Source organism: Centroberyx gerrardi, chromosome 3 (genome assembly GCF_048128805.1).
Source record: "Centroberyx gerrardi isolate f3 chromosome 3, fCenGer3.hap1.cur.20231027, whole genome shotgun sequence".
NCBI classification, from domain to species: Eukaryota; Metazoa; Chordata; class Actinopteri; order Beryciformes; family Berycidae; genus Centroberyx; species Centroberyx gerrardi.
In genome coordinates, this window is record NC_135999.1 from 3,255,920 (window position 1) to 3,283,909 (window position 27,990).

Consider the following 27,990-nt stretch of genomic DNA (forward strand, 5'->3'; position numbering starts at 1 on the left):
TTACAGTAAACAAAGTTCCCATTACAAAATACAGTAAGAATGGTACCTCTTTATAGAATGTACTACAGTATACTACAGGAACAAGTCATAGGAATGCAACAGGAAAACAGGAAAAGCTTCAATGTGCTTTTTTTTTTTGCCATAAAGTAATTCAAAAATAAACTAGAGTAAATGAAAATTGCTGTAAGGAAAACAAAAGTCAATACTGTAATAGTTTGCTCAAAAAACTAAACAAAAAAACCAAAACATACAAATCATGTTACAGTAGTCCACCCGGTCTCCTGCGTTTGGCCACGTTTTCCTCCACATCACATCTACTGTACAGGTGGTAATGAGATGGGAATCACCTGTGGTTGGTCTCATTTACATAATTTCAATCAATAATTTTTCACTATTTGTCTCCATAACCATCTTGTTTTAGGATGTTGAATGTATTTCAATGGGATGGCAAATTGCTGTCCACTTGAATGTATGTTAGGTTTTGAACTTGTAAATTTAAGTTTTGAAAAGAGTATGTGAGCATGTGCAGAATGGGCTGTAGATACACCTGGTTCTGCTGGTGGTCGACTTTGAATGAGAAAAGAATTCAAGAATTTTTAAAGCTGTGGTCATTGAATGTCTTTTGTGTTAACCCAAAGCATTTTGTGTTAAAGCAAGCCAAGAGTCAGTCACAGTTTGGTCCGCATAGACTTCTGTTGTGCTAACAGTGTGAAGAGTTTTGAAAAAGTGAGTCTAGCATTGAGACATGCCAATTGTAAAAAACTGTGATAAAAAAATTATGAAAAACAACAATTTTAACAAAATAGCCTAATTCAACATTCAATTGATAATATGAAACCTTTAAGCATTTGTTAATACTACAAATTAAAAATATTGAATATTAATAATGTCTATAACATGTATACATGAAACACACTATATAATTAATATACCATATATCAATAATTATACCATAAATATATATAATAAAATACCATAATCTACCATATAACTTTATATGTCCCACATAATATCAAATAATATATTACATGTACATTATCAGAGGTGGGACCAAGTCATTTGCACTCAAGTCCCAAGTCAAGTCCCAAGTCAAGACAGGCAAGTCCCGAGTCAAGACTGACAAGTCCCAAGTCAAGTCCCAAGTCCTAAACTTTGAGTTTCGAGTCCTAAACAAGTCATAATGCGCTCTTCACCAAATGTAATGCCATTTTAACAACAGAGTAATAATATATTAAATTTACACAAATCATGAATGCTTTTTTAGAAGCCGATTTGTCATCTCGTTTCGGGTGAACATCAAAGTACGAGTCGGGGAGGGAACCCACAACAGTCTCGTCTGTTTAAACAGATCATTGCTGTACAATGGCCGACACGGAGCCTGTGATATGGGGGGGGGGGGATAGCTGTAACGTTAGCTAAGCATTGGCTCGCTAATTACCTTAATATATTAGCCTCGACTTACCGTTCTTTGTGCAGCTTCAAATGTCGAACGAAGTTGGAAGTTGTTGCAGCTCCGTCTGTAATTTTCGACCCGCATGTTCTGCATACTGCAGTTCGTTTTTGGTTGACCACCGCGTAGTTTTGTACGCGAACAAAATTATCTTTGGTATCATTTTTTCTAACTGGCGCTCAGTAACGTAACGTTACTTCTTCATGGTTCTCTCCTGCAACTTGATTGGATGCTGTCAGATTGGTTCAAACAAAGTGGATCTGGGAAATGAAGTGTCGACTTGCTGGGAATGAATAGCGTTAACGTTAGTTGATTCAGGAAATGAAGGGAAATGAATTGATTCGTGGCACACTTTTTAAATAACATACTTTTTAATCTTTGAAGGTATCAAGTCTTTTCAAGTCAAAAGGCTCAAGTCCAAGTGAAGTCACGAGTCATTGGTGTTAAAGTCCAAGTCGAGTTGCAAGTCTTTTTTGATTTTGTCAAGTCGAGTCTAAAGTCATCAAATTTGTGACTCGAGTCTGACTCGAGTCCACAACTCTGTACATTATCATTATTATCAGCTCCTAGACTTTGGAACGACTTGCCTGAGGAGATCAGGGCTGCAAACTCTGTATCGTCTTTTAAATCACTGTTAAAAACCCACTTGTTTAAAATTGCTTTTCGGTGATTTCATTATATTTTATGGCATTTTAGTTCATTTTACTCTATTTGTGTTTTTATAATGTGATTAGTTTTTATGGCTTTTAGTTTGTTTTATTCTCTTTGCATTTTAAATGTGTCTGTTTTTATTGTAAAGCACTTTGTGTTTTGAAAAGTGCTATATAAATAAAGTTATTATTATTATTATCATTTTTTTTTCTCATGACAATGATTTGTGTGCTTTTTAGCGACACCAGCCTTTGGTATTATGTACATTTATCCCTCAGACATGCAACCTATTTTTTTTTCTTTTTTTCTTTAATTAAAAGACACAAAAGCGGCAGTACATCTTCCTCACCTTCCTGCCCATCCTTTGTCCCGTATCTGTCTATCCCTCTTCATCACTCCATTCATCTCTTGGCGGGTAATTGAAATCTCCCCCAAACGCCCATGCAGTGTGTTCGTCACGCAACGCTACACTGTTAAAGTCAGTCCTCCATACTGACTATATATATATATATATACATATAAGTACACACACACACACACACACAGTTTCACATGGATCGTCCTCTATAGAGTGACACAGTGTCCATGTTGCTTCAGCTGACGGGTCGATGATGGCTGCTGTGTGATGAATGGATGTGCGGGCCGGTGTTGGATCATATGTACTGCTATAACATGTCACACAGATGACAAATAGAGCCTGACTGCTGGGAACAACGTCCGACTTCTGCTCATTATGGGGGTTGGAACGTAGACGCACACACACACACACAAGCAGAAGCAAACACATACACAGGAGGAAGGAAACACACTCATACTAAACCAGGGATAAGTACAAACTGACATAGACAACATTCCAAATGATGGAAAGACTAAAACGGGGTCAAAGACATCAACACACACGCAAAGAAACACACATAGAAGAGGTCAAAGTCACCAAGACATACACTAAGGAGGCTTTCACACCTACCCTGTTTGGCCCGTTTTAATCGAACCATGGTGTGTTTACTCCGTAAGTCCGGTTCGTTTGGGGAGGTGAGAACACGCATTCGAACTCTGGTGCGGACCACACAAGTGAACCATGGTCCTCCTGAAAAGTCGGGACTCGGTCCGTTTCCAAGTGAACCACGGTTCGGTTCGCTTTAGGTGAGAACGTAATCGGACTTAATATAGGACCTAATATAGGAAGCAAACCAAAATACAGTGCATTGTGGGTTGAAAACGGATGTTGACACTTGGCAGAGACTGCCGCGCCGCTCACTAGCCTGGCAGCAAAATGAGTCGAGGGCAAACGTGGGGGAACGATGAAGTGAGGGCTCTTCTGGAAATGGAGACGCTGGCCGTTTCCCATAGCAACAACAAATATGGAGAAAGTGAAAGTGCCGGTGGACAAATAGGACGTTGTAATCAGTGAATTTACGTTACTGTAACAGCGATCATGAAGGCAGTATGGATTATACCGGACATGTATTGGAAATATCTGGTAAGCCTTTGCTTGTTCCACAACATTGTCTGCTAGAAGTGCTAACCAGCTGATTACTGAGCTAGCAGCTGCTCAGGTGACGTCAGGTGACGTTATCATTTCTCCTCACAAAAAGCGCTCCAGGCGGCGCTTTTTCCACGCAAAAAACGGTATGTGTGAACAGCCCCTGATTCATGTAACGTTAAATAAATAGCCTACCTCACTCGTCTTCTGTGTAAGTACACGGAGAACATATCGTAGGCATCCATTAGGGCCCGCCTTCTCCTTTGGTACCCTCTTGTACGTCTCCTCTGAATTGTGTGAAGCAATCCTACATTGTTCACACGTCTCGAGATGTGCTCGTACTCCACTGTTCTTATTTGGTTGCAACACCAAATCATAATAATCAAAGCTACTATCGCAATCACAATACGCTGCTGTTGCTCCATTGTTGTCCGTGACAATGTGATTGACAGGAAGTGATTTTCTCTTGGAAATGTTCTGTCCAATAGATGAACGGCATGTAGGATCGCGTGTCATTTGTTTACAAATGTTGGTTTGCTTAACACAGGGCCGTGTGAACACTAACCGGACCTAATGAAAAATGCAACAAAGTAGCAACTCGTCCACTGATTCGGACCAAAGCAAACGGACTATAGGTGTGAAAGCGCCCTAAAACACACTTGGAAAGACTCACTATCTCTCTCTCACCCACACACACACACTAAAGTAGGGACAAACACAACCAACACATTTGTACACTGAAACACCCGCAAAGAAACACACACACAACACATGCAACATTACACATGTGGAAAGAAACACACACATTACTGTAAAATAAGGACAAACGCACCAATAGACACAGAAAGAAACACGCACACACACACACACACACACACACACACACACACACACACATTAAAACAGAGACGCGATACACATTGACACATGCAACATTACACATGTGGAAAGAAATATACACATTATAATAAGGACAAACGCACCATTAGGCACAGCAAGGAACACACACACCAACACATACACACAAACTGGGAAAAACACACTGACACATACAACATTACACACACTGTACGGAAAGAAACACACATGATAAATAAACCAACATACAAACACACAGGCGGAAGGAAACACATACAAAAACAGGGTCAAACACACATGACACGTACATCAACACACACACACACACACACAAAACTGGTTCAATAGTAACTCACACACACATCTGAACACACACACACACACACACACATACTTCTTCTTTCTATAACCCTGCATGAGTATTTCTGTGAGATATAGAGGCGCACACACACACACACACATACTTCTTCTTTCTATAACCCTGCATGAGTATCTCTGTGAGATATAGAGGCGCACACACACACACACACACACACACACACACGGTCTTACCCTGCGTGACTGGATCTCTTTGACGTATAGAGGCAGTAGGAACTCAGACACTCCCTCCAGTCTGACCCCCTCCTTGGTCACCCGCAGGTTCCCCATCCCATCCTGAAAAGACAAGAGAGAGAGAGAGAGAGAGAGAGAGAGAGAGAGAGAGAGAGAGAGAGAGAGAGAGAGAGAGAGAGAGAGAGAGAGAGAGAGAGAGAGAGAGAGAGAGAGAGAGAGAGAGAGAGAGAGAGAGAGAGAGAGAGGGAGGGTCATTGCATATTCAATGAATAATGCGAAATGTCTGTCGACGAGTAAAACAATGAAAAGTTCCCCATTCCAACAGAGACTCCATTGATTCACAATTCATATCTGATTAGTCATTTATTAGTCATTTTTATTAATTATAAAACATCTATTAATAGTAAAGTATCATTAATATAGTCACAGAGACGGAGAGAAAGAGAGAACAGTGTCAATTATTCGTATATGTGATGGTCAGTTGATATGGTCGGTTTGGCCAGGTTAGAGAGACACAGCATCAATAATTTTAGATTCATATTAGCTCAGTTAATATCAGTACATTAGTACAAAGTTCTGCAGATTTCAGAAGCCAAATTTAAGACTTTTTAATACCAAATGCTTCCTAGAAATTAATTTAAGACCAATTTCAAAAACAAACGTTACTCTGCATTCAGGTGGTGTTGGATTTACAGTCTGAACGAGTTTCTGACCAGGAAGTGCCACATGTAAGAAATTCCACACAATAAAGCCGAAAATGAACCGCAAAGTAAAAATGTAAAAGATATGGATATTCCTTGATAACTATGGTGCTATACGGCACTCAATTTCCTGTGGCATTTACATTCATAATCTCCTGAAATAGCCGAAGATTGCTTTCTAGCTAGGTCATCGCTAGCTTGACTGCTAACGTTAGCTTAGAAGGCTGGCAATGTGTGTAAACCGAGGAAACGTTCTCCAATTTTCCGACCATAAAGCACGTGAACGCAAACTACTAGGATGACCGAGTCGTGACGTATTGCTGACTTGGAAAAAAGTACAGTCTGACATTACTTGAATGCAAGGAAACAAACAAAGCTAGCAAAAACAGACTATTTCCAATCAAACATGGCTAATGAAATGCTCTTAAACTATGAATTGGAAAGATGGGAAGGACCGTCTGTACCAACGTTGAGACGATGTCCATGGTCACTATGCAATGAAATCATAATGTGAAAATTTTGGGCTTGAAGTCAAACATGTTTGGCATATTATATCCACCCTGATGTATAAAATATTACACTATAAAAAAATAAAACTGAGACTACTATCGGTCCTATTCACATCTTTTGGTGAAAATACACAATTCATGGCATCTGCCTCATTTCATTGGCCTTACTTTCCCACTCGGACTTGACTGTTACCGAATGCAAAGAATCCAATCAAATTTTACAGTTGCATAAAAACGAAACTAAATTAAAAATGAACTTGCACAACATGGTGAAGAAACAAGACCTCTAATGACTGTATTTAAAACATTTTAATACTTGAAGGTCTTACATTTGGATAATTTAAGACTTCTTCAGACCTTTTAAGGATCCCAGTAGGACTTATTAACATTAGTCATTCATGAGCAGTATAATATTGATGTGGGATGGGAATATCATGTAGTCACACAGGTTTCCTTCAACCAGAGAGAGAGAGATCCTGTTTTACACAGAGAGCATCCATAACAGTCTACTAGGGATATATATTTCATGTAATAGAATAACTGATTATTAATATATTCCATTATATAATTCATGTGTTTCACCATCTCACCCTAAAACACAGACAAGGCAGGGCAGCAGTGGGAAAGACGGTTGAAGTCATTAGTCGGATTTGAGTTAATTTGAGTTAATCAATGAGTTATCTGCATTTGATTAGTAAATCGATGGCTAATCTAATTGATATGGTCATTTACAGATTCATCCCATTCTAACCAGTGTGAGATTAGACACATTCTATTAGCAACGAACATTTAGCTAGTCAGTTGTTCAGCTGTAGATCTGATTAGTCAATTTATTAATGATACAATACAGTTCTCGTTGTGTAGCGACACAATTTAACAGCAAGCCAAACTCCATCCAACAAGTCAGGATTCATCCTAGTCTTCACTTTAATAAGATGCCATTCAATGCATTTGTGACTAAGGAGTGAAACTGAAAAGAAACACAATAAAGAGCCCACTGTATGAATAATATATTGCACAATGCACATTACTGTATATAAACTCAAGAGACCTTCCTTGGCTGCTTACACTACGTTAGCATACAAAATCTCCATGCTAAGATGGCATGTGCTATATTTGAATTGCTGCTGTATCTATCCTCAGAAAATAAACACATAATTTACATTCTCGCCAAAAATGGCGACTGATGTACATAGAAAATTAACTCAATGAAGTATAAAGACTCACAGATAATGCTTTCACAAGCGTAAACAAGGCGATGGTAGCAGATGCAACTCAAAATCAACCAACGAGCCTGGAGCAAAGAAAATGGCTAACTTGCTAGTTCCTGCTGTATCAAAGCAGCCACTAGGGGGAGACAAAATTTGGCAAGCAGTCCCAAACTCAAACTAAGGGCAGAATAGATACAATCAATATTGATACAATCAAAAATGATACAATATACTATATTTTTTAAATCCAATGTTGACATTAAAATTTGAAACCAACTTTGACAGATTTGTACATGTAAAACACATGTTCAAGTACTTTATTGTCATATGCACAAAGAAAAACAAGGACAATGAAATTCTTAGTTTGCTGTCCTCTTTGATGCGAAGAAAAACTAAAATAAAAATTAAGACAATAAATGTATGTAATATTATGTATGTACATATGCGCACTAGCATAACTAGCACAAATGTAATGTTAAGAAAAACAAAAAAAATATATACGACTATAAATATTAAAAAGTAATAGTCATGTATATATTTTTACTTATCTTAACATTACATTTGTGCTAGTGTTTAGCCGTCACATGCTACCAATCCTTGTATCCTTATAGTCCTTGAGTGAAATTTGTCAGCTCCAGTAAAACTATGGAAAGAAAGGCAGTAATGGGGGCAAATCTTTCAACAAACAATTCCCGATCTCTCCTTTTAAAGGATAAGGCTGGTGTTTTTTAGTGCATTGCTTACCGTCAACAAATCCTATGAAAATAACAAAATCAGCAATGATTTTGTTTTGCCAACAAATCTCGTCCATGTAGCCGGTGCCCAATGAAGCCATGTCCCAGCAGCCACAGAACTCCATTGTATTAAAAAAATGATTAAAAACACGTCAGAGAGCCATGCTGCTGCTCTGGGCAACATATTTCATCATCGCGATGCACCGGGCCGGCCGACTTTTTCTTCAAACAACTTAATAAGCCGGCTGTAAACACTTTGCGATCTCAGGAAAGTAGTTCCGTAGCACCGAAAATAGTCCCCGGCGTAATGAAGAATTTGTTCCCATTTGAATTTGATTTGGTAATAACTACAACAGCCTGACTTTTCATGGTAACAGTTAGCGATTTTTAAAATTGAAACTATGTCTTTGTGAGCTGTATTTAAAGGTTTTTAGCTTACAATTGGAGCCAATTACTTCCGGGTTGACTAAAAACGGTACGTGGGAAGTCAGAAAGTAACGGGAGTAGAGCAAACGCATTGTTGATTTTGTTATTTTCATAGGATTTGTTGACGGTAAGAAATGCATTAAAAAACACCGGCCTTATCCTTTAAGAACAAATCCACCTTCCATTGGAATATTCACATGATTTTATACCTTTGAGCATTGACAGGTCTACACTTAAATTTAGCTCCACGTTCTTATCCAGAGAGACTTACAATGAGTGCAACAGTAGAATAAATGTCATTTCCTAGATCACCAACATTGCAATCAAACAAAACCTTAAAAACAGAGTTAAGATTAAGAAAAGTCAAGACCCTAAATTCCTTCTACCTCTCTCTGTAGTCCTTTTCTCTCATACATGATCATAGAGAGAAATGGGTAACATTTTCTGGCTCAAAAAACTGTTACCAGTAGTGTGAAATATAAAGTTCATTTGGGTGTGAAAGCTCAAGCAAACGTTAACGAATTCAGCCTCCCATTCATTGTGTATGGAGCAGCCCCAACCCTCCCAACACCCCCCAAACACACACACACACACGCACACACACACATCCAGAAGGTGCTGCTCGATGACAACGACTTAGTCTTGCTTCCCTGGTTCCCGGCTTTCTGTTCATGTTCACAAATATTGATTAAACTGTCCATGAAGATAGGAATTCTGTTCGGAGTGCTGCCGCGAATTATCATTAATTGTTAGGTGCAACAAACCAACAAAGCCTTTCAAATTGGAAATGTACCCGGAGCAAGAGAGAGAGAGAAAAAAAAAAGAGACGGCAAAGGAGAGGAACTGAGAGGAGGAGGAAGAGGAAAAGAAACAACCCAAGATGAAGAAACGCAAAGATCAGAGAGAGGGAGAGACGCAGCAGAGGAAGACGAGTGCAGTAAGACCGAAACACAAGAGGCGGCGTCAGGCTCAGCTTGCCGAGCGTGAAGGAAAATGCCTGGCAGTCGCAGGTGAATGGGTGGATGGGTGGAGGGGTGCAGGAGGGGTTGGGAGGTAGAGCGGCCGGCCACACATCAAAAGAAAAAAAAAATGCTAAAAAGTTTGTATTTCAATTAAAATGTTGGGATAGTTTTTTGACATTTAACAACATGAAAGTCGAAGCCACGAAGACGGACAAGAGGGTTGCGAGTCGGGAATTAGTCACACGACCCGCAGTAGAGAGGGAGAGGAGTTTTAAGTCGTGCACGTACTTTCACACACACACGCACACACACACACACACACACACACACACACACAGTCCAATCCAACTCTCACACCAAAACAACAGTGCTTGCATCCTCAAACTTCTCTCTCTTTCTCCCTCAGCTTCTACTCTCCTCTTCTGCCTCGTCCCGTTTGGATGAAATTGGGGTGAAAATCTCATGAAAGCTCGTCTTCATAATGAACTGAAAAAGTGATTTCACTGTGCATTTATGTAAAGTGGAATGTCAATTAAGTTGAATTGTATTGAATTGAATATACAAAATGTTTCCTTATGTTCAAAACTCAATATTGAAAAAAAAACAAAAAAAACATGATGGCATCCTCTAAAATGTTTTGTAAGTAAACGTCTAATTCTAGCTTATAATGTCAATGATATTCAATAGTGAGTCTTACTTTCATTCTGTGAGAGATTTTCCAAATAACTGACATCCCAGTTTGGAATTTCTTTGGAAATTCTTACATTTTTCTTGATAATTCTTTTTCTGAGAACCACAATGGCCAGAAAATGTGGCCAGAATTGCAAAATTGGTTACAAGAATTATTGGTATGCTCAAACATTTATTAAAACAACCAGGGCTCGACCAGTGAGGGTTTTTGAAGGCAGATACCAACATTAATATAGGATTGAAACAACTGTTAGTGCCAATATTCAGTATCTTTGAATTTGAGTGGAAAATAATACTTATACTGCTACTAATAATAATAATAACAACAACAACATATTCATCCATACTATGTGGAATCTGATCAAAATGTTTCATTAGAATTAATGTGGGTTAGGCAGGGATGGGACGATATGCTTATCTCGTGATGCGATTCAATTCGATACGCGATATGCGGTTCATGATTCAATACAACCACGATACGATGTAATATATGTTCAAAGACAACAAAGTCTGACTGTGCAGAATTATGTTTATTTCTGAGCCTCAAATCTTTCTAGCGATCATAAACAACAATTTTAAAATGTCATTACAAAGTGACAATAATATAATTTGGAAGGAGAGTTTGGGAAATTTTTATGGCAAGCCGTCTCATTTGTTATTACTACAGCAGAATAACATGGAGCTGATATCGCGATTCATTTCCCATGATACGTATTGTCACATATATTGAATTTTGATATATCGTCCCATCCTTAGGGTTAGGGCTTCCCATAGCCAACCAGTGTAGTATTGATCAACTATAACATAAAAATATGTTCAGTCAAACTGCATCACATCCATCATATCAGAGGTGGGCGACAGTGACTGGCTGATATCTGATTTTTAATAAGGGGCTAATATCGGCCCCATATGTCAGTCTAACCCACACACACACACACACACACACACACACACACACACACACGAATTGGGGCGTAACAAAGCGACAGGAGTGTGTCAGATCAATGGGCTAAACCAGCCAGAGGTATTTTGTGTTGTTGTTAGATCTATAGTCATTAAACTGAATGTACAATGGAGCATGGAGCTTATTCAATAAACTATAACACAACAGGCCTGGGGAAATCACAAACTCACTCACTCACTAATACACACACACACTCTCACGGACACATAACTGTAAGCACAAAGTCTCACACACACACTCACACACACACATATCTGTACAATATGTTCATCCGGACATAAAGTATGCACACACACATACACACTAACACCGCCACACATTATGTTCCTTTTGGAATACTAATTATATACGTATATATATCTTTCATATAATTTAATATAGTGGAAAAACCAGGCCTACAGTGATGACTTTACTGCCTGTAATTGGGATGGAAACCATCTTCAGACCTGACCAGAACGGAGTACTGAAATATCAGTTTTATAATTTACTAAGGAATACTTTTGCATGATAATAAAACACACCTTTGACAATGTAACAGTAGAGGAGTCTATAAAACACATGGGTAAAGTTGTGGGTAAAGTGAAAATGATTCATAAATATTTCTAGTAATTAATTTTTTCGCACGGCAGAAGACGTGGGAGGGAACTACACCACAGCAAGCTGCGTCATGGTCAGGCCCCATGTGGACTGAGGAAGAACCAGACATGGTGCCAAGGATTGTACACTTCTGCCCACAAAGGCCACCAGACATCCAGTTTCCCACAGCAGAGCGGCGAAGTCCCGTGGAACTCTTCAAAAGGCCAAACCTACCTAAGTGGGGCATAAAGCTTTTTGTTTTAGCTGACTCAAGCAACAGATACACCACAGAATTCAGCGTCCACACAGGCAAATCTGAGTTTTCCTCAGGCCAAGGTCTCTCATGTGACTCTGTCATGGCACTCACTCAAAGACTATCTAGGGTCAGGCTGCCACCTCAACTGTGACAACTTCTACACCAATTCTAAGCTATTCAAGGACTTGCACAGCATGCAGGTTGGTGCATGTGACACTTACAGAGACACCAGGAAAGATGCTCCAACCACACATGACAGCGCTCTTACCGCCTATTTTGTACGCTCCTCCACAACTTCCCACATCTTCTTGTCAGATGCGCTGAACCAAGCAGCACAGTCCTATCTGAAAAAGGCCATGATTCAGTACACAGTCCGCCAGAAGACCACAAGGTGCAGAACCATCCGGTATCACTTCATTGACTATGTTTACATGGACAGCAATAATCCGACTATTGGCCTTATTCTAGATAAGACAACATTCCCCTTATGCTGTTTACATGGGTTGCTTATAGAACTATTCCATTCATATTCCCGTTTACATGCTACGGATTATTGTTGTCCATGTAAACGTAGTCACTGACAATCACAACCAACAGCTACATTCTCCACCAGGAGCTTTGTCAGCAAAGGCAGGACAAACCAATGACGCACCTTGATTTCATGGAAAAGCTCACAGCTTGGCTACGTGCCACACCTCCAGAAGCCAAAAACCCAGAGACTCGTTGTCAACCTTGGCCAATTACGCCTCCCACTGACACCGCAGACAGGTCAGAAATGGCAACTGCAGGACGGAGAAAGTGTCACTTGTGCAAGAACAGCACACCATGGATGTGTCAGGACACTGTCAGGTGCCCCTCTGTCTTGTTCCACAAAGGGTTGTTTGAGTCAGTTTCATGACAATATGCCCTGAAGCCCTTCACAGTGAGATCCCTCTGCCAGGGAGGCAGGCATGTCGATAAAAAGATGCCAATGATCAATGGCTACTGTATGTAAATAGTTAGTTGTTTGCAATTATCACTGCCTGTTTGCACTTCTTATGTTGCACTTCTGTTTGCACCCTATGTAAATAGTGACTTGTTTGCAGTGATTACTGCCTGTTTGCACGTCTTTTTTTATTGTGTGCAATAAATTAAGCATAGAATTTCATAAGTTGTATGGCTGTTTCTTTCTCATTTATAGTATAACACCCACGCAATGCATATGACAAAGGCCAGATAAGTATGGGTTGAAAATATACCACGTGACAAACTAGGAAGAGTTGGGTCTAGCATGAGGTGATATGTATGAGTGTTGGAAACTATTTATTGTCCCCTAAAAACCGCTCAGGGACAGAGGCTAAATAAACGGCTATAGCTCACTGAGAGAACACCTGTATTTCGTTTACTGTCTTGTCAAAAAATTGGTCCCCAGGTTGATGTTGAGTTCATCTAACTAAACACAAAACATGTCTGGGTAACACTGTCTGGGTAAAAGAAAGAAGTTGGTACTTGGTGGTCTTTGTTCATTCGGTGTGACAAAGTCAAGGACAGCCAATCCACGGAGCGGCTTCAATCACACAGTCTGATATAGAGGGAACGCAAACAGTCGCACCGTCTGTAAACAGCTTTAGCTATGTAGCCCCATTCAAACCTAATCATTTTTTACTGATGAATGACTGGTGATGAATGGTATGGCTGAGATGGAGGCTAACTCACTGTTTAACTCACATGGGGGTGAGTCGGTAATTGCAGAATTTTCAAAGTTTGGGGTGAACTACTCCTTTTAAGACAGAGTGACCCACCCCACCTATTCACTGGTATGGGGAAGTCTGGGATACATGAGGCCTTTTAAATGAAGAATTAATTTACAAAAAAATCGGACAATTAAATTAATTGATAAAATGTGCAGAGAAAATAAAATTTCATTGCACATTTTACACACATACACCCATAACACTGTTTATGTAGCTGTGGTCTGGGAAGAAGCTCCATCATATCAGAGATGGATGACATTGACTGGCTCAGATTTCATTCAGATTTTCAGGTCCAATTTTGGGCCAATGAAGAATACTGATGTTGCTTGTTTTTGAACGTTTAACTTCACTGTTCGTTCTTTTCTTGCTGCTTTCCTCCATTGTTGTTGCTGGGACTTCCTTGCTCTGTGGCCACTAGCCTCGCCTTGATAGCCACAACCAGCTCACCGCTGGCCACGCCCACAGCGAATTGTACATGCCCCAAAATGTCCCAAAAATCACTGAAAAGCCAATTCAAGGCAACTTTCAGGGGGTTTAGGGTAAGATCACAGCGTCACAGACACACACAGGCTGATAATGTATGATATATCCTATTTATTTATTGGTATTTTAACGTCAGAAAAGTGGCAATGAAGATGAAAATGAATGGAATGAGATGGGAGGATGGATGTCAGGCTGTCAGAGAGTGGTGGGGTGTGGCACTGCATGCACACACACACACACACACACACACACACACACACACACAGTCAGCAAAACATACATACAGAATTAGCTCACAGTTGAACAAACTCACACATACACTCTCAGAAACTGTAATGCCTCTCTCCTCTCTCTCTCTCTCTCTCTCCCTCACACACACACACACACACACAGTCAATTCTAGAAACACGAAGACGATGATGTTAAAATTAATCAGGTGATTTTATTCCACCTCACTGCTCCACTGTCCAACACTGAAGCTGTATTCTAATTGGACATGGCAGCTCTCTCTCTCTGTATCTCACACACTCCTCGTCTCTCTGTCTCTCCGTTTCAATTTCAATCCAGCATGCATCATTGGCATGAATGGTACATGAGCAATACTGCCAAAGCCTCGAGTACAATGGGAATTCATCAACAAACACAAGAAAAATAAGTAAATCTCTCCATCATCCATCTCTCTCTCATTCCCTGCTTCTCTCTCTCTCTCTCTGAATCTCTTTCTTTCTGCTTTTCTTTCCCCTTCTTCCCTCTTTCTCTCTCTCTCTCTAAAAGAACCAAATAGGTTCTGGGAAATGGATAGAAGGCTGGAATGCGTCTTGGCTTCTAACGCCGATGTTCTTTGGCTTCTAACGTTGGCTGTTCTTTAGATAAAAAGGGCCCTCCGGTAATCAAGTGGAAAGAGAGATCCAAGGCACTCCAAAAAAATCTGTTTAAAAAGCCTTTATTCTATTTGGCCGGTCATAACTGGAAGTTTAAAAGCCGCCCTCGACACGTTTCAGCCACATTGCCTTCATCGGGGTAAAGAAGCACACAAAGAGAAAACGCTATCCGCTATTTCTTTCCAAAGCCTTTGCCTTTCCATCAAGGCAAAGGGCGGCTACTTTAAAGAATCTAAAATATAAGATAGTTTTGATTTGTTTAACACTTTTTTAGTTGCTACATAATTCCATTTGTGTTATTTCATAGTTTTGATGTCTTTACTATTATTTTAAAATGTGGAAATTAGTAAAAATAAAGAAAAATGTGGTGTGTCCAAATTTTTGACTGGTAGTGTACGTTCTCAGACTGGCATGCAAAGCATGACGGTAAAACATGACTCCAACAAAAATATTAAAGTAATAGTTTAAAGCTGCAGCAGGCAATTTAGCACTTTAGTGGCCCCTAGTGGCAGCAAGCGATGTTTTTGGGGAATTTTTGAAAGTTTGAAGGACTTCATTACCCGAAAATTATGTAACATGATGTCAGTATATTAAATGTCGTCTTCTTAGTGGCTGGTGGGGGTGGAGCCACAGTTTTTAACTCATAATTCTGGCTAGCCACATAGCATAAAGGCTTTTAACGTTTTAAAGTTGACCCGCATCTCTCTCTTTTCTTTTCCAAATGGGTTTTTCTTGGCTTGGCGTGAAATCCCAAAGTACAAAATGGATGGGCGCCACACTCTCCCCTAAAAAGTAATGTTTATTTAAGTAGAGCATACTAAAACCATGATGCCTCAGCCAAGAACAATCAACAAATCCAAACAATTAAGATAATAGCTGATACAACTGACAACATGACAATGACAATAAGAGCAATGCAAACACATTTCAATTGGACTCCATTGGCATGAAATACTTTAAGTACCAAACCAAAATCATCAAAATAATCAACATAATAGCAGACAAATTTTTCAACTTGGCAACAATAAAAACAACTAATCACAGAATAAACTGTTCTGTGCCCGGCTTTATGTCTGCATGCCTCTCCTGTTCTCTCCGCTAATTTAAATGGGCTTGATTGGCATGAAATCCACAAGTGCTTGTTTGCCAAAGCAAAATCAACAAATCCAAATATAATCAACATAATAGTAGACACAGCAGTTTATTATCACTCAATGAACTGCACTCTTTCCCAGCATCCTCCCCTCCCTCTGTTTGCATGTGTGTGAGTGTGTGTTTACATGAATATGTGAATGTGTGAGGTGATGTACAGCATGTATTTGTGTTTGTCTATGTGTATAATTGTTATATTCATACGCACAAGAAAATTAGTATCAAATGTGCATACGCACACCTGTAAGTAATCTGCCTTGATAAATATATATATCCCGGCAGCAGGTGACAGCTGTTGTAAACTAGTGGCCAGAATTAAAAACTGTTTGACCTGAGGACTTCTGCCAAAAAAACAGAATCATGGTCAAAAAGAGGAACATTGCTCCAACAGGCAGAGTGAGAGCAGCCACTCTGGACCAACCACAGTCCTCCTGTTGGGAATAGTCATCATTTAAATACATTTCTGTAAGCCTAGCATATCAAATATATAGAGATGGGGACTCGAGTCACGTGACAAGTCAGACTTGAGTCAGACTTGAGACTTGACTTGGGTTCTGGTAACTTGTAATTTGATGACTTGAAAAGGTTTCTAAAGTCTTGACAAAAGATCATGTGTTTGTGTAAATGACTTAGACGTTCACCAAATGGAAACTTTCTCTGTTGGCAAAGTTGAATTCATTGAATGATGGTGCTTTTTACTTAAAGGTCCCATATTCTCCACTTCCCAGGGTTTTATTTTGTGTCTTGAGGTCCATTCAAAGCTGTGTGTGTGGTGTCATGAACCAAAAACACTCTCAATCCATTTCTCCACGTTCATTTTCCAGCATCTCTCTGAGCCTTACCAAGAACAGTTTCTGTCGCCGTGTCTTTAAGGCTCATTAATATTAACGACCCCTCTGTTCCGATTGGCTAACCGTTTCAAGAGTGAAACGTGAGACGCCGCGGCCCGGCGGCTACAGGTAGGGAAAACTCTCCGGTAATAAACGATGACGACCGCTCAACCGCTTTGAAAAAAACACTTTGTTAGTCTATTATTTCTTACAGAAATGATAATGAGCGAACCTTTGTGACGCCACAAAGTTACGGAAGTCCAAACGGCTCGTTTAGAGGCTCGCTTTTCTAATATGGATTGTGTGGATTTAGTTGGCGACCGTGCGTTTTGATACTTTCACCATGTTTAGATAGACCATCCAACTCCTTTATAATCACAGAGGCAAGGGGAATCCTGTTTTACACCATATGGGACCTTTAGTGATGTTGGGAAATCCAGCGATGGTATGGAACTCCTTTTTCACTCGGCAGATGGCATTAATTCTCCTTTTTGCCCATTTATGTACCACTGTGTGTAAAGGTCTGTACATTCTCAAGCATAAGTTCAAGTCCATATATCCCACTCTTTGCTTAGAAATGATTGTAAGCATGGTTTATGCACATATTTGTACATACACAATGTTAATAAATGACGGTATTGGGTAGTAGGCTAGATGTATACACACACATACACACACCTAGAGTCCTGCTATGGTATCTGTAGAAAGCTGTAAAAAAAAAATAATGACTGCATGTGGTCTAAATTGTGGGCTATGTCCCTCCTTCTCCACAGGTGGCACTCGTTTTCTCTCTCTCCCCCTATTTCTCTCTCCCTCGCCCGCCCACAACTCTCTGTTGAAAAGCACCTGAGGGAAGTTTTCAGAATCAATGAAATCTCAAATACAAAAGACCCTGGGGTTACGTTAGACCACACTAATACTGCTTACCTTAGCGAGAGCGGGAGCGAGAGAGAGAAGGGAGAAAGGCAAATAGACAGACAGAGAGAGACAGACCGAAGTAGAAACACCCTTAGAGATGAAAACGCGTTCTGACAGCCTCAGTACTACACACACACACACACACACACACTTTCTAGAGATGGGGTTTGGAATAATGAAGCGTCTTCTTGGAAGGGGAATTGTTGGAATATGATGAATAACATTGTTTATTCATCAGGCCACTGGTCGGCCTGATGAATAACAGGCCGACCAGTGGCGACACCATCGCTGTCACGATGCAAGAATAGACTATGTGGTCAGCCTAAGACACAAGACTCATGGCAGTAATGATGATGTAGCTCGTGTATTTGTATTTATATGTGTGTGTGGCCATCCATTTCTCCATACACTTTCATGATGACGCTAATAGCATCTCACACAGTAGAAAACAGGTGCAAGGTAACAGAGAGGTTTCACTCCAGCATCATGTGACACATCCTGGATTGTAATCAGACAGTGGTGGAAAAAGTAGTCAAATCCTTTACTTAAAAGTAGCAATACCATAATGGAAAAATACTTAATTAAAAGTAAAAGTCCTGCATTTAGAGTAAAAGTATAGAAGTGTTAGCAGTAAAATGTACTGAAGTATCAAAAGTAAAAGTCGTCATTCTTTCTGAGTGTTAAATGATTGAAGCATTAACCTGTCAGAAGTATTTTAATGTTGTCGGTCTAACTGCTCCATATACTGTTAGATTAAACTCCAACAATGCAGCATATTTAATGAGCTTATCGTATGTTTGCATGTAAAACCTTATTCTGCAAAGTAACTAGTAACTCCAGCCGTCAGATAAATGTAGTGGAGGAAAAACAATACAATATTACATAGTAGTACAATTTTTCCCTCTAACATGTAGTGGAGGAAAAGTAGAAAGTCTCACAAAATGGAAATATTCAAGTAAAGTGCCAGTACCTCGAAATTGTACTTAAGTACAGTACTTGTCATACAAAAATGTCAGGTGTAAATGTAACCCAGCAAAATCCCATCTAGACACAATCCAGATACAAGACGCATGTTAATGTCAGTTGTAATAGAGAGCCTATGTGTTTGTGTGTGAGTGAGTTAGTATGTGCAAGGTCACTAGTGTGTGTGTGTGTGTGTGTGTGTGTGTGTGTGTGTGTGTTCTCTTCATTGCAGTAGCTGAAGTGATAATGATGGATTCCCTCATCGCGGCTAGGTTAACTGGCAAACTGTCCCATTAGGTGAAAGCATACCCTACGCAAGGTTATACACACAACACACACACACACACACACAAATCACATACAAACTACTCCGACGTGTTTATCACTATGACTTCCAGGAGTTCCCACACACACACACACACACACAGACACACAATAAACCCACGTGTCCCTAAGGTGATGGATAGGCTGGGAAAGTATTTTGCAGGCAGTTCTAATATTCAGGACTGTTGTAATTTTTCACACAACCTTTTATGTCAGCCAGCAGGCCCATAGAGAGAGAGAGGGAGAGAGAGAGAGAGAGAGAAAGAGAGAGAGAGTCACCTTTGCCTAGGGAAAACGGCTGAGAAAATGGCTGAAGGGATGTACAAATTAGGGAAGTTAGAGTGTGCTTTGCTCGTCCTTTGCCTTTTTGACCATTCAGAGACACCGTAGGTGGACGCTAGTTGCGAAAATGACTTTGTGTAGCGTTTCAAAACTTTTCCACCAGCTAGTGGGTGTGATTTAGACCTTGAAACCACTTTGATGTTGACTTATTTTACAGAGGATGGAAGTCAAAGCAGGTAACATGCAATTTTAACAAGTCGGTTTTAGTGGCTGTTCAATGAATATCAAGTGTTATAGATGTAAAAGAGTGTAAAAATTAAAATATGCTGCCTGTCTTTTTGCATGTAATACTGCAGGTCTAAGCTTATCAAACCAATGTCATGACCCCTTGACATGAATAATCGAGAAAGAGGTGAAAACTATGGATGCAGTAAATGCAAAAATTATCAAAGAATATATTTTGATATAAATAAGAAGAAAACTTCATGTCATTGTTTTTTTAGGCATGCGTATCTAATTGTACCTGGATTACTGTGATTATTAACTGAACATGAAGTGATAATTATGAATGAGAAGATAATCACTGTTGGACTGAAATCGGTTCAGAAGACTTTGAACATTTAAAATGTAACTCATCTTTGTTAATGTCACTGTTCATGCTTAATTCATGTTAGTTAACACATAACAACATTAATGAATGCAGTTGTTCATGTGCATTTAACATTAACTTATCTTTGTTAATGTTGTTATTCATGTTTAATTCATGTTACTAAATGCATTAGTTAATCTTATTAACAAACATGTATAACAACATTAATGAATGCAGTTGTTCATGTACATTTAACATGAACTAGTTTTTGTTAATGTTGTTTTTGATGTTTAATTCATGGGTTAGGGTTAGTGAAGGGTTAGGGTTAGAGTTAGTGAACCTAACATTAAGTCCCTTTGTTAATGAAAACTTAATGTAAAGTGTTATTGCTTACTCTCCTGGCAAGAGACAACATTGCGATTGACAAGTGGGACAAAACGGGATCGTAAACACCAAAAATGGTATGAAAAAACTTTTTTTTTCTAAATCGTCTCAAAATGTTCCCCATGCACCACTGCTTTTAGACCCTGCTGTTTCCATTTCGTCTTCATAAATATCTATTTGTGGTTTATGCTTGCTATAAACACAGCGAGGTACATCTATATCATCATACTACAAAGCCGTCTTTTACCTATTTGCTGCATCACCGCTGCACTGTTGCTCCACCTTTAAGAGGAATCATTCAGAATGTCTTTTTGGATGCAGGAAGGAGGGGGACTGACCTGGATTAGCTCATTCATTTTAATTACAACCTCACACTCCTAGACCCCAGATCCATTTTGGAGGCCCCCGCCTTAATGAAGCTGGCAGCTTAACAGGAGGCAGTTTGCTTAAAAAGTCAAGTTGCCTCAACAGCTCCCTCAGGGCTGCATCTGCCAACAGCCCGCCGCATCTTTTTTTTTCTTTTTTTTTCTTTTTCTCCATCTTTTTCCTCTCCTCTCTCCGTTTTCACTACACTCCTTATCTCTGTTCCTTCCTCTTTCCCCAAACTACACCCCTTCCCCCCCGTCTCCTGGTCCTCTATAGCTCAGTGGGTAGAGCGTGGTGCTAACATTTCCAGGTTTGGATTAAAGGTTGGATTCTCAGTCAGGTAAACCATGCTTGAAATGAACGTGGTATGTTGTGGAATGTTATGTAACCAAAGTCCTTCCATGTCCCTGCAATGTAGAATGGGTTGAAATAATATTGTAGATTCATATGGTAAAAACAAGCAAGGTTAAAGCTACTTTTTTGACATTAAAATAACAGTAAATAAATAAGATATATTATGTTATCAGTCTGGGTCTGTCTGTGACCCAGTGTGTTCATGCCTAACTACCTGTTTGCCTGAAATTGTCTTTTCAATGATGTTGAGGATGTTTTGGGGTGTATAGCATTTGCTGTGGGCGTGGCTACTGGTGAGCTGGGTTGTGGCTATCAAGTACAGGGAAGTCGAAAGCAGTAAGCAAGGAAAATAGCCTACAGAAAAGCTAAAGACCTGTTCAAAAACACGGCGAACATCAATATCGATGTTTGCTGTCTGCTTCTTTAACTCCTTTACAGATGCCAGTTCCCTCAGCCTCAGACTAGATGCCATTTCAAGGTAGACAGTTCATCAAGAAGAGTGACAAGTGTTGGGGGCGGGAACTTGACCAACTGAAGGGGAGGGGGGCGGGACTAACAGTACACTTCCTGCCTAAAGGAGCGAAGGTGCATATTGCAGCTTTAAATATGGCTTAGTCAGGAGTCAGGTTCAGATACCAATACACTAAAACAAAGTGAACCAAGGGTGCAACAGTGATGCAGTTGTGGACACTTTCTTGCACAGTTTCTGATCTATACTGTTCTTCTTCTTCTTCTTCTTCTTCTTCTTCTGTATTTCTGAGTTGTTTTGAGTTTTGATCTGAGGACACATTTTCCAGACATATGTCGCCTCCCTCTATAAATTATTGTGATCATGATAGTGATATTAAGAACAGACAAGAACCAATATGTGCTTTGCCCATTGTCACATTTCTGTACACATGGTACCTCCATCTGGAGTTTTTTATAAGGGGAAAGCTCCAGTAGCAAAATGTATGTTTTCTACATCTACAAATTAAATGTATTAATAAGGTGAATAGTCTTTTGAAATGGATATCTACACACCTAGATACTTTCTGTAGTCACATTTACAGGCCTACAAAATATTTCCACATATATACAGAAAGTGTCTACACAGCTAGACACTTTTGGTACATATGTAGTGGCATTTGTGTATGTTTGTATATTCTGTAAATTCATCTATTTCTATTTTATGGGGAATTTTACATGAAAAAAAAGTCCTATTCATTGCATGAGAACACATGTCAATAATTCATAAAAAAATTAATAATAATCCAACTCATTCTGTAAATTACCAGCTATTCAGTTACAGTATTCATTAGAATGAAAAAAGGAAATGCTCTCTGACTTTATCCACACACTACTGGCATGCATACCATTCACCTAATGTATGTGGCTGTGGGTAATATGTTTCTGCTATTGTATCACTGTATTGTTTCACGATAATATGTGGAGTGTCTGCTGTTGTCCATGAATGTATTGTGCTGCAGAGTTTAATATACTGTACCGAAAACAAATTCCACTGGCCTTGGTCGTGTGGCTAATAAATAATCTATCTATCTATCTATCTATCTATCTATCTATCTATCTATCTATCTATCTATCTATCTATCTATCTATGTCATAACACAAAAAGTGTGTTTGTGTCCATACTCAACATAAAATTCCATTCTTAGGAAAAAAACATCTTGTTCTTCTTTTTCCAGTTCATGTGCAGGGCTTCACCTTGATAATACGTGATGCTTCTTTTATGCGACATAACTGCTGGAGCAAGCGTTGACTCTTTCAACTGTCAGAGCAACAAATTGCCTCACCGAGGACAGTTATGTTTTCTAATCTCATCTCATCACAGCTGCAAGATAAATGCCTTTGTCAATGTGGGTTCCAAGGGGGAAAAAAGTGTAGAAGTGCAAGGTCTAAACATCATTTTCAGTCAAGTTTCCTTGAAAATAATACAACTTACAACGGAGAGGCTGCATGATGCGTCATCCCAGCCCCAGGAGGCGGGATATTAACCTTTCCAAAGTACTGTGCTGTGCATTGTATTTGACCGCGGCTATACATGACTAGACAGCCCTTCGTGTCCACAAATGGAGCAGTCGCTTGTCTCCGGCGCGGCGGCCTGCACCTGCGTCCCCGATCACCTCTGACTGACAAACGACAGGAGAGAGAGTTCCCTCTCCGCGCACGTCACGCGCGGAGGTGCAAAGGCACAAGTTGACAAGCCCAGTTAACATCACTTTGCTCTGACCAACAGCTGTGTCCCGTTTCACCTCTGCAGCCGGAGAGAGAGAGTCTGAGTGACAAATGACAGCGAAGGTCTCCTGTCTCTTCGCGCTTGTGTTTGCCGGCTCGCTCCACCGCCGACACCTCGCTCACCTCTGCTGCGAGATGTTCAAATACACCGAAAATGGTGGGGGGAGGGAAGGAAACTAACACTGCCAGGGTTAGAGGTTCCATTTGGGGTAGGACAAGACAAAGAGTTCTCGCACTCACTTGGACATCAAATATTCAAAGACCTTTCAAAGACTTTCAAGGTCTTACACGGTGGAATTTCAAAGACTCAAAATTGGACTGATTTGGGGTAAGACATGACATTGGTCCAAAATTCATAGAGGCCTCGTTTTTGTTTTTTTTATTCCTGATCTTGTCAAGTCAAGAAATCCTTTTTAGCAATGGCATTGGCTGCTAGAATGTAAACAACAAATTAAAAATGTCATTACAAAGTGCAAATAATCTAATTTGGATGGAGAGCTTGTGAAATTATGATGGGAGAGCCGTCTCATTACTACAACAGAATAAAATGGAGCTAATATCGCGATTCTTTTTTCTGCCCCACGATACGTATTGTCACGTTTGTATCGCAATATACTGTATATTGAATTTCGATATATCGTCCCAACCCTAGAATAAAGTCATTTCCATTCATTTTCAAGTATTTTCAAGGCCAGTGGGAACACTTAAGGCACTAACACAGAGTTGGGGGTTCCATTCCCTGTGTAGCTCAATGGGTAAATCAAGGTACTAACATCTATGAGCGGTAGAGGTTCAATTCCCACTGGGACCGTCCATACTAAAAAAAATGGAAGTGTCTTTGGATAAATATTCCCATAGCAGATGTCGTGTCATGTTAAAGTCAGTGTAATGCCAAAAGAAAACATCTGGCTGGAATGTATTCCTAACAGGACTTCACCTTGGATAGAAGTGCGCCATTGATTTTAAACTGATGCCTTAACACTGATCCTAGGTTGATTCAATGTCAGTTTGCCATAGTTTGTTCAGAGCTGGACCGGGTCAAAAAGGAACACTGCAAAATTAATTTCTTCACCGACTCACTTACTCGGCCATCCTGTATCTCGCTCCCACACCAGTTTTTAATGAAAAAAGAGCAGTGCAGAAAGTTGTGTTACAGCAGCGATGCAGCCGTCAGCTCCTATTACTTCAGAACGTTTCTTTAGCCTCTCAGTCCGGCGACTCCGCTCAGACAGAAAAGATTATAGCCCGGAGAACATTCGTTGAGTAAATTCCGCGTTCGGGGGAGCGACGGAGCTTGGACAGCCTCCACCTGTTTGTGTTGTAAGCGCATGTAAGAGTGGCGAGACCAGTGCCGGGACGCGGTGACAGGTTCTCTGTCTCTCTGGCTCTCTGTCGGCTCGCTTCGCTGCTTCCTCTTCAGCCCCGCCGAGCTGCAAGAGATGTTCTGGGACACGAGCGGAAACTTTACAAGAGTAGGTTGAAACGGCGATGTCAAAGGGTGAAACGGAATACTAGTTTGTCTAGTGGATCAAACACACACTGTCCCTTCAATTCCTCCTAGTGTCAAAAGACATTCTGATATCATCCGCGATTGGAATTCTAGGTAGTGCTTACTGTAGTGATGCATCAGAACGAACTCATAGTGTTTAAACCTGCTGTGACTCTGGATAAGAGCGGACACTACATGCCTACAATGTCAAAATGCGAAACAATGGTGAGTTGAGGACCAAGTGGAGAAAACTAGATAAAAAGACAATCATATTCCTGCTGTAGCATCTTCTATATGAGCGGATGTGCGACTGAATAGCTCTTCAAGATGATGCCAAAATGGAAAGAAAAGGATGAGTCCTTGGTGTGTACCTGTAATAGCTTCATAGTTTGAGTACTGTTCAAGTGGAGGAGTGCATTGATTGCTGACGGAGCCCATTGATTGCTTCCTGTCTTCATACATGTCTGGGTCTTAGCCCAGGCTTTTTCATTCTACAGCGCCCTATTGCTGCAATGCTGTTGTTACCTTGTCACCATTACTTGTTTGTTCCCTTTACTCCTTGTCGTTTTTTTGCTCCTTTTCAGTGGATTTTGTTGCCGTTGTCTGTTGTCAATGTTTTTTTTCTGGAACAGTTAGAAAACTGTAAATATGCTGAGTTTGCAAGACGTAATGGCCGAGTTCCTGCTGAATGAAGCCGAGTTTGGAGCGTGTAGATATGCTGCTTCTGTTAGTTCTCTGAATGTAAGGTAGCTGTGAGATTTTGCACACAATAGTGGGAAGGAACCATTTACAGCTACTCCTGTTACTGTACCTGAGTTGATTTTTCTTCATACACAGTGCAATCATAGTGCAGCAATGTAAAAAGTGGGGCTTCTATGATAGATCTGTATATTTACTATAGCCTACATCCTGCACTTCAAGGTTCCATATCATAGGAATTCAAATTTCCTCTATTTATATACATATATGATCAAATATGTTTCATGTAGACATTGTTAAAGTTTGATTTTGTTTTAAGAGTGAAATTTAAAGTTTAAATCCATCTTTTTTTTTTACAGGCAGTTTCAGACTAACTCCAGGAAACGCATCACAACTGTTCTTGGTCCTGATTGGCTCCCTCACTAAACAATTACTGAAATCCTTCCAATCAGGCCAGTTTACAGCACTGAGCAGCACTACAGCACATTGAATTGGAAAGCCTCCAGTTTACATCATTTGAATTAGAGGAGCTGCTGTTGTCGGCCAATCAGGGTCCAGCATTGTGAAGACTGTTTTTAAATGCATTCAATAAATAGCCTTTTTACTAAACTACATTTATTTGCAAAACATCATGAAGAACATTATTCTTATCTTGAGCCAGAGTATATTTGAAAACAAAATCATGAAAACTGAATAATATGGCACCTTTAAATAAGCAAAAGAAGAGTATAGATAATTTGGGTGACCTGTGGAAACCTAATATCTCCATTCCTCTTTTTTAACTATAACTGACAGCAGACATTGTCCTACAAACAGACATTTTGTTTTTTAATGTATTAGCCACATTTAGCACTCTCTAACTTTGTTTTGATAAATGCTCTGCAAATAAAGGTTGTTATTATTTTATTGTTACAGAAATTGTTTCATGACTCATGAAACCATACTATTGGTAACACATTATAAAATGTGAAAAATATATTATGTGTATCAATGGGAAAATCAATGTCAGGACACTCTGCTTACACTGTGTGTGATGGAGCGTAATGCCCATATCATATCCCCGGCTTTCCTTTCCGCCTGTCTAGGCACATACATGGAAAGAGTTTATGATCCCCAGTGACAAGGGACACATCGTCATGCCACCATGCCCGTGGTTTGCCTGTCTGCCTGTATACATCAATGCCATATCCATAGATAGATAGATAGACAGATGAAGACAAAATCAAAGTTGACTGCATCGAAAAAACATGATAAAACGAGAGTGCTGCTTTAATTATCTCATCTTGCGAGTGATCTGTCAATCTCTGAAGCGCCTGGAGAGATTATTCAAGCATCAAGAAGTGGAAAATTTGAAAACCATATTAAAAAGTCTGCTGTATATGCACATGTTCTGTATCCATTCCCTGGAAACTGCTCTTGCCTGAGTTTCCGGAGTGAATATTACTTATTATACGGTGCACACAGCATACAGTGCAGCTCCACAGTTATTAGCACGCTCGGTAAAGATGAGGCAAAAAAAGAATGCAAAGTAACACAAAGTAATGTGTAGCTGTGTTCAGTTCTTGGTGTTTTAATCAGAGCCACCTGCTCAGTACAAAAATTGCTCATTTCCAACTTTTCTGAAAAAAAAACAAAAAAAAAAAGGTAGTTGTAAACAGTATGAGCTCCAGATGGTGATCAACCGCATATCTATCCCTCCTTCCCTCCTTCCTCTCTTACTATAAAGTCAATAAAGTCAATCAGTAATAAATATGTGTGCCGTCCTCCATGTGTCCCAAAAGTCTAATTTATAGCAAATGCCAAGCAAAATGAAGAAGAAAGTGATAAGTGACAGAATGTGTTGTCTGAATCTATACCGACTCGTCTAATTAGCAGCCTGGGTATATTCCATTATAAAAGCGTCACAAGAAGCCCAACAGCATTTCTGCCCACAGTTTCCGAATTAGTTACACGCCAGTCTGAGCGCTGACTGTTTAAAAGGTGACGACTGAAAGAGAGTGCCAATATTGACTCGCTGATATGCAGTACAGCTGCAGCCATGTATTTGCCTTCCTTGCACAGGGATCACAATTAATCCATAATGCATTTGCATCGCTGAGAACTGTGTGCAGTGTTCTACGCAAGGATCTCGCGGCACAGACATCAATAATCAAGCGAGATGAAACGTGGTTAATGACAGTATTACAACATCATCTGATTCACTGATGAAATGTGTTCCTCATGAAAGCTTCATGAAGAGCAAGTAAAAAACAGGGCAAAACAACATGCGTTTTAGTTTAGGAATG

The 27,990-nt window shown here is 39.9% G+C and overlaps 1 protein-coding gene across 1 annotated transcript in view; it reads right to left on the reverse strand.

Annotated features, from left to right (window-relative positions):
• sgcz (sarcoglycan zeta) overlaps positions 1–27,990 on the reverse strand; it is a 192,481-nt gene that overhangs the window by 136,505 nt on the left and 27,986 nt on the right. Inside the window, exon 2 of the mRNA XM_078282019.1 lies at positions 4,995–5,096. Within this exon, the coding sequence (XP_078138145.1) occupies positions 4,995–5,096 (102 nt within the window). The remainder of the gene's footprint in view (positions 1–4,994; positions 5,097–27,990) is intronic.